The sequence below is a fragment of the Microtus pennsylvanicus genome, chromosome 5, assembly GCF_037038515.1.
Source record: "Microtus pennsylvanicus isolate mMicPen1 chromosome 5, mMicPen1.hap1, whole genome shotgun sequence".
NCBI lineage: Eukaryota > Metazoa > Chordata > Mammalia > Rodentia > Cricetidae > Microtus > Microtus pennsylvanicus.
Window position 1 is genome coordinate 109,277,479 of NC_134583.1, and position 7,914 is coordinate 109,285,392.

General features: G+C 38.2%; 1 protein-coding gene across 2 annotated transcripts in view; it reads left to right on the top strand.

The window, feature by feature from the left end:
- Jak2 (Janus kinase 2) overlaps window positions 1-7,221 on the top strand; it is a 64,846-nt gene extending 57,625 nt beyond the window's left edge. For both annotated transcript variants that reach the window (XM_075973797.1, XM_075973796.1), the window contains exons 23-25: window positions 3,745-3,862; window positions 5,180-5,293; window positions 5,926-7,221. In XM_075973797.1, the coding sequence (XP_075829912.1) occupies window positions 3,745-3,862; window positions 5,180-5,293; window positions 5,926-6,033 (340 nt within the window). In that variant the 3' untranslated portion in view covers window positions 6,034-7,221. The remainder of the gene's footprint in view (window positions 1-3,744; window positions 3,863-5,179; window positions 5,294-5,925) is intronic.
- The last annotated feature ends 693 nt before the right edge of the window (window positions 7,222-7,914 follow it).

Sequence of the window (7,914 nt, forward strand, 5' to 3'; positions counted from 1 at the left end):
CTGGTAGAGTGTGCCAGTGAGATGGCTCAGCTGGTAAAGGTGCCTGATGATCTAAGCTCAGTACCCCAAGTCCATGTAAAAAGTGGAAGGAGAAAGATGAGTCCTCAAAGCTGTCTTCTGACCTCCATAGGCACACCTACACAGTAATAGATTAAAATATACTGGTATAGTATGCATGAGGCCCTCTGTTTCATCCATAGCACAAGATCCAAAACAGCAGAGAACTAAATGTCAGAACACGTACTTCTGTAGTCATTGAGACACCAGTGAGACACGCTACAAAGCCCTTCCTGCTAAACACTCACTTTCATGCCTTGTTTTTCTTCCAGTCACACTAAAAGCCACCAAACAATGCAAGCTTTGAAAAAGGTTTCCTGGGTGTGTGGGAAGATAATGAAGCAGTCAAGATAAGCCTAAGATAACATGTGTCTTATATAACTAATTTTCTATAAAAATATGATATATTACTCATCATTACATATTATTAACTGTTCTTACACGGAGGAAGGTAAAAGGGTAGGAAAGTCACAAAGCCTATTCCATAGCACATGAATCTTTTCTTCAGGAAGGGTCCCCCATGGCCCCACTATCTCTTAAAAGCCCCCCTCTTACTGATAGCACATTGATGTTAAGTTTTAACACCTGAAGTTTGGAGAGGACACAGTCAAATCCTAGCAAGCAAAACCTGGAGCTGAAAGAAATCACATGCAGTTTTGTCCATAGGAGTTAGTCATAATTTTTAAAAGAAAGCTTGGTTTTATTTAAAAGAAATCTTTGTCCTCCCTAATGCTTTATTTATCAAAATTTTGTTTTGCTTTAATTTTTGGGCATGTTCCAACATGTTTTAGGGGTTGATACTAAGAAGAACTAGAGGAAAAATGATTCTACTTCAATATTTTTTTTAAATGAGAAGGCTTATGCTGTTCTTACTGTAGACATCATCTGGACAGTCTTTGTGCATCCTGGGTTACTCTGCACGAGTCGTGGGCTCTGACCTAGTGCTGCAATGAAGGAGAGAGAGTAGACATGGGCTATTCTGAAAAGACATGGTGGACCAGCCAAAAGGCTCAGCAGTGGGTCTGAGTGAGATTCCCCAGGACCTGAATGATGGAAGGAGGAAACTTAAACCCATGGGTTGTCTATGACCTCCGCATACATACAGATAAACACATGTCTACATAAGTACATAAAATATAAATATTCAAAAATAATTCCTAAGGATCCTTTTTGGGCAGTTAGACAGATCGTGATGCCATTTACTGCATAATCAAAATAAAATAATCAGCAGGATGTGGGAGAATGAAGATAGGTTTCTATGGCCTATGGGTATTTAATCTGTAAATGGTGGAGTCATCTAGAACAGTCAAAGCAGACTATGAATTCAGGAGACTTAAGCATAAAAGTGGGTAAAATTATCTAAAGAAAACCTTTTAGCAGCAGAGGAAGTCATTGAATGATAGAACTTTTGGAAACCTTAAATTTAGAAGAGAGAAAGGAAGTGTTGGCAGAAATTTAATTAAAACCAGCCCTTTCTCTCAACTCAGAATCTTGCTATAGAAGCAGGAGATTGAAAAGTTCTATTGATGAATAAGCATTACATGTGCGTGTGTTGTTATCAGCACCTCTCTAAGAGATCTCCAGGATGGAAGAAACCGAACATCTTATGTAGTCAGGCAGAAACAGCCCGATGCATACAAGTTTTCTGGACCGAGGTTAGTTCTCAGGTGAAAGGACTTAACCATTTGTCACACATAGTTCATCCTAAATACCCTTGACCATTGTGTGACTACCTGTGATGGCTAATAGCCTCTGTTCTACGGGCTAGCTTTGCACTTTGGAAAGACGCTATGGCCAGTTTAGGTTCCTCCCTGCTCGGGGAAACCAGGAGAAAGAGGAATTAACAGAAAGTAGTTCCTAGGCACTTGATAGATCATTTCTAGATCATAAAGCTGACATTGACTTTTAATCAAGAACATTTCAAAGAGACAGAAAATACACAAGTTCCCTTAATGCTCCATGAAAAAGGGAAGGTAAGACCCAGAGAGAAGTAATTCTTTCCTGATTTGGCTTACCTTTGTATAAGTAAAGGGAGTTATAGAATAAATCTATCTGGGGTTGGCAATATGTAATTAAGAAATTAATTACAAAGAGTGCTATGCTAAAAAAAAACAAACAATAACAACAAAAATCATAAGAACAGCATGGTTGTAATTCTGGTACTTGGAATGCTGATGCTGGAGGGTCCTAAATTTGAGCCTAAGCTGGGCTACACAGAAAGACCCGTCCAGTTTTTAAAAAAGAAGGAAAATGTATTTTAGGATACAGGAGAGTAGCATTATTTGAAGGCGATTACATCTTGCTGATAAAACAAAACTGACATTTAAAAATAATAAAAAGTAAAAATATTAAGCTAAATATAGAGATTATATACCTATTTATTGTGTGTTTGTGTAGTCCAGACTGTAAGTCTAGACATGTAATGAGCAGGAGTCATTGAGACTCCCGTAGCTAGAGAAGGACCTGTGCAAGTGAAACTTGCGTTGGATTTTGAGAAAAAGGTTAAGGAGTACGCACCAAGGCCAGCTGGACTGGGACTGAATGAACATGCGATCAAACCGGACTCTCTGAATGTGGCTGACAATGAGGGCTGACTGAGAAGCCAATGATAATGACACCGGGTTTTGATTCTACTGCATGTACTGGCTTTTTGGGAGCCTAGTCTGTTTGGACGCTCACCTTTCTAGACCTGGATGGAGAGGGGAGGGCCTTGGGTTTCCCACAGGGCAGGGCACCCTGACTTCTCTTAGGACTGGAGAGTGAGGGGGAGGAGAAGGAGGAGAGGGGGAAGGAAATGGGAGGATGGGAGGAGGTGTGGAATTTTTAATAAATAAATAAAAATACATGTTAATGTTTTCCATCTGTTTAGTCAAACAGTTCTCTGTAGCCATCTCTATAGTAAAAACAGCTTTACCATGGGACTAATATTCCTAGTCCACTGGCAACCCCTTGGGCTGTGACACCATTTTCCTTTGCTTTGTATATTCTGTGTTCTTTCATAATTACCCCCTTCCAGATTCTTAACAGCTTCAGTTACGTTCCCAGCTAGAAGCTACATTTCCCTCCTATTTGTAATCTGGATTCATCTAAAAGAACAACTTAGGAAGAGCAGCTCACTTTTCAGTTCTTAGAAAAACTTCTCAGTTAACACCCAGTGCTGCCAACAGAAACAAAAATTAATGTGCTTAGATTTTTCTATGTCAGAGGGTCTAAGGACCAGGCTTTCTGATTCATTAGGAGTGCCCACCACTCAACATTTCACTGTGCTCATTGCGGGGGAGAGCAAATGGAAAGTTCTCTAAGTCAGATCAAAAGCTTGTTAGGGGAACCTCAGCGCCAGTGTTTATGGTGACTAGTTTCATAGGCACCATCTGCTTGGTATGTAACAAAATCCCAGACTCCAGGAAGAAAGCACATACCAAATGAGTCGCTTTGTGTGTGTTAACAGCCGTAAGCCGCATCCCACACCCCCACCTCACACACACACAGTCCCTGAAGTTTAAGTTCCCAGTTCCAGCCAAGAGTCAGCATTGCACAGGAGGCCTTCTGAGGATAACCTCAGCCTGATGTGCCGATGCCTTCTGTATCCCCTGGGAGAGTTTGTCATTTGTTTGTTTGTTGTCCCCTTCAGTATGATGAGTTGTCACTCAAGTAACTCATCTTTCAAATGATTTCTGTATATTGCAGGTATGCTCCAGAATCCCTGACAGAGAGCAAGTTTTCTGTGGCCTCGGATGTATGGAGCTTTGGCGTGGTTCTGTATGAGCTTTTCACATACATTGAGAAGAGTAAAAGTCCTCCAGTGGTCAGTTTTCTTTTTAATTGCTTAATGCCCCCCAAGCCCCTCCTATTGCTCTTGTTTTAAACACAAGAAAGGCATTATGCAAAAAAGAATAACATGTCCAGGGCCTATTTTAGAATCCCTTGTTTATCTGGAGACAATATTCAACAATACGCAACAAAATAGCATAAACTTACTAAATTCAGTATTCTCTTGGCCATGTGTCTGTGACTAACAAAATACATGACACTGAGGACTTCATAAAGAAAAGGGCTTACTTAGCTCACAGTTGATTAAAAGGCCAGTATCAAGTGAGGACCCTTTGAATTCATCACAACATGGCAAATAAGCAGAAAGGGACTGACCGCAAAAAAGATCACATGTCAAGACTTGAGACCAAGAGCCATGAGGGCCAAGATTCCACTTCCTGTGAAGCAGCTTGTTCCCATAGGAACGAGAACACTCAGGGGGACCAGGCCTTCAGGACGCCTTTTCAATGGCATTTAAAGTACATTGAGTATGCATATTTACTCCGGAGTATCACACTTTCAGAAGTAACTTACACTGTTCGTGTAGGTTTCTTTTAATATATGGGATATGAAAACAGTAAAAATCATTTTAATGAAATTACTCAGATAATCATTTAATACTGTGGCACTTTCTTTTTTAATATTTATTTATTATGTATACAATATTCTGTCTGCGTGTGTGCCTGCCATCCTAAAGAGAGCACCAGACCTCATTACAGATGGTTGTGAGCCACCATGCGGTTGCTGGGAATTGAACTCAGGGCCTTTGGAACAGCAGGCAGTGCTCTTAACCGCTGAGCCACCTCTCTAGCCCAATACACTGTGGCATTTTCTTTCAGACTTATTTTATATAAAATGTGAAACTTTATAAAGAAATAACTATTGCTCTCTAAAATTGAGTTTTATAAGCTTACTGTGTGTTTGCTGCCCTGATAATTATTACATTGTGTGTATTTATTTTACTTTATCTGTAATTACTTACTCAAGTATGACTTAATTGCCCAGTAGCATTCTGTTAAAAGTTGTATATTTCTAGGTAATCATTTACAGTTTTTATACATAAATGTGTAGTTTTACTTTTGACTATCATGTTAGAGTGTAACTGTTAGAGGTTATGAGTTAGTAAATCACTTTTGATTGTTTCAAAAGCAAAGCTCTGTCAGGTTATGTCTTCACAGCAGTGATAGGCATGAATAGTTTGCTGTACTCACCATTAGAATATTCATAAAATTTTACCAACTTAATATAAAAATGGTTATATGTGTTAGAGTAATATCTTTACGAAGTCATTTAAAACGAGTTTACATTTCAGGAATTTATGCGAATGATTGGCAATGATAAACAAGGACAGATGATTGTGTTCCATTTGATAGAACTTCTGAAGAACAATGGAAGACTACCAAGACCAGAAGGGTGCCCAGATGAGGTAACAGTTTTTAATTAATTAATTTCTCGTGTATCTGTGTGTGTGATGTGAGTGTGGTCTGTGTCTCTTTATGTGTCAGAAAGAGGTATGTGTGCATATGTATGATATGTGTGTTTGTGTGTAGGTGGTGTGTTGTGAGAGAGTGCATGTATGTACAGGTATGCAAGCAACAGTGCCCATTGGAATCAGAGGAGAACTTTCTAGGATTGGTTCTTTCCTTCCACCTTGCTGAGGGGGTCTCTGTTGTTTCTCCTGCTGCACTGTGCTCTCCAGGCTGATTGGTCCTCACTATTTTCCACATGATTTTCTTGTCTGTCTCTTGTTCTGTCTTAGGATTGCTGTTGTGCCTGGCTCTTGTGGGTCCCAGGGATTGATTCTTGTCATCGGGCTTTAATGTCTGGTTCTTTTTATCCACTGAGCCATCTCCCTGATCCAACAGTTTTTAATCCACAGTAATTATCCATTTTCTCTTGTTTTATTAAAAACACATACAAATGATGTATTTCAAAGCATAACCATAGCATTATTACTGGCTTAGGCAAATTAGCTGAGATTTCCAAATTCATATCATCGTCTAATTAGCATGAAACTTAGTGTTCATTCTAATTTTGTTTTAATTTTTTCCTTTATAGATTTATGTGATCATGACAGAGTGCTGGAACAACAATGTAAATCAGCGTCCCTCTTTCAGGGACCTAGCACTTCGGGTGGATCAGATCCGGGACAGTCTGGCTGCTTGAATGAGATGGCCTTTACTCAGAGACCAAGTAGACTTCCAGAATCAAAGCAAAGCTCTGTAGCCACATTGCTGTGGGCCCTTATCCACGCATCCTTATCATAATGCTAGCCACAAGAAAATGTCAGGCTGTCTGCTCAGAACCTGGGAAATTTTATGAATTTTTTCATACACCATCTGTAAAAGACACTGCTAAAAGTCGCAGGAAGCTGGTAGAGAGCTGCATGGAGCTCCTCACAGTTGCTCGTCTCCTCCTCCGGCACAGGAGGAGAGTGGACATTTTCAACTCAGCGTTTTGAAAAATAAAACAATTATAATGTAAATTTTGCAGTGTTAGAGATACACACAATATACATGTACAGTTTTTACCACATGGAGTGTACAGTACTTTGGCATCTTGTGTGATTTACACAAGGGCTGGTGTTTATTAATGTTTTCTAATTTTTCCATAGTTGATCTATAAGAACTTCATGATAAAAATTAAAATGCTCAGAAAACTGAATAAATACCTTTTTTTCTTGCTTCTGTGCTGCTGTGTCAGGGCTTGTAGTTCCATGTCACTGTAAATATTTTTCAAAGCAAAAGAAACAAAAGTATAGTTTTATTTGTATAGTAAATCTAACCCTAAAGACTTTTGAAATGGAACAATCGTACAAAGACATAGCACAATCTATTTTCTTATTTGTTGTCCTGTGTCTGTTTATGGTAATTGTGTTTTTACATAGGACTGTTTCCATCTTTTTCTATGACTATAGTGACTAGTACTCTTTTATATTTTTGAGGTTTAAAGTGCCAGAAATACTTTGCTCCCTTGAACTGTTAACTGCCAATAACATTTCAGTCCCTGAGACCTGTTACTATATATTGAAGTATAAGCCATAAATAATTTGTAAAATGTATAAGATGCATAGTGGGTTAGAATATGAACAAAGACTGCGTGAGGCGTCACAAGCTCGTTGTTGCAGTGGTAGGAGAAATGTGCCTTCACCAGAGTCTCCCACATGGACAGGAAGTGAGAGCCTGTCCAAGAATGCTGAAATCTGTAATGTACGTCGTTAGAAGAGGGGAGAGAGCATACATATGTTCAGAGTATGAGTGATTGTTGTCTACTTTAGTGCTGCTCCGTTTTAGACAATGTCATGTCAAAAAAATAAAACAAGATTTTTGTGTGTTATTTATACAAGATTTTAAATATTTTGATAATTTGTTTTAAAAATTCTCTATTTTCAGTGGTGTATCCTATGTTTTACCTTGTACTTAAGAGCTTTGATTTTGCTGAAGAAGGGATAGCAAGAAAAGCTCCTCACAGTCTTTGCGACATCCTCGTAGATAGCAGATACAGAGATCAGCTGGGGGAGTGAGACTACTGGGTCTTGTTTAGAAAAATTCTAATATCTTAATGGAAGTTAGATATATTTTATGTAATTTCTGAATCAAAATACAGTTGATACTAATTCTACAGCATTTCAGATTAAAGTCCTGTGTCATATAATGTGATCATGATTAGGATTTTCATAGTAAAACAGATTTTTCAAAAAGGTCCATATAATTTTGAATATTTTTAAAAATAGTGGTATAAACTACATTTTGTTAAGCTTTTTTAAAATACTTGAATTTCTACTTTTAAAGAATCCCACATATATATCCTTAATATTTTAGAGTGTGATGACAATCTTACTCGAAAATTTTAAGTTGTTAAGAGACTTCATTTTCATTGAGAGGTGATAATTTTTGAAATCTTGATTTGAACAATACATATAAAGAAATTACTCCCAGACTTAGCTGCTGGGTTCCGCATGAAGAGCAGGTGTCAGGTACAATAAAATGTTTTTTTCAAGTTACTATTTCTTAAAAATTAAAAAGTTTCTCCAGAGTTCTACAGTTA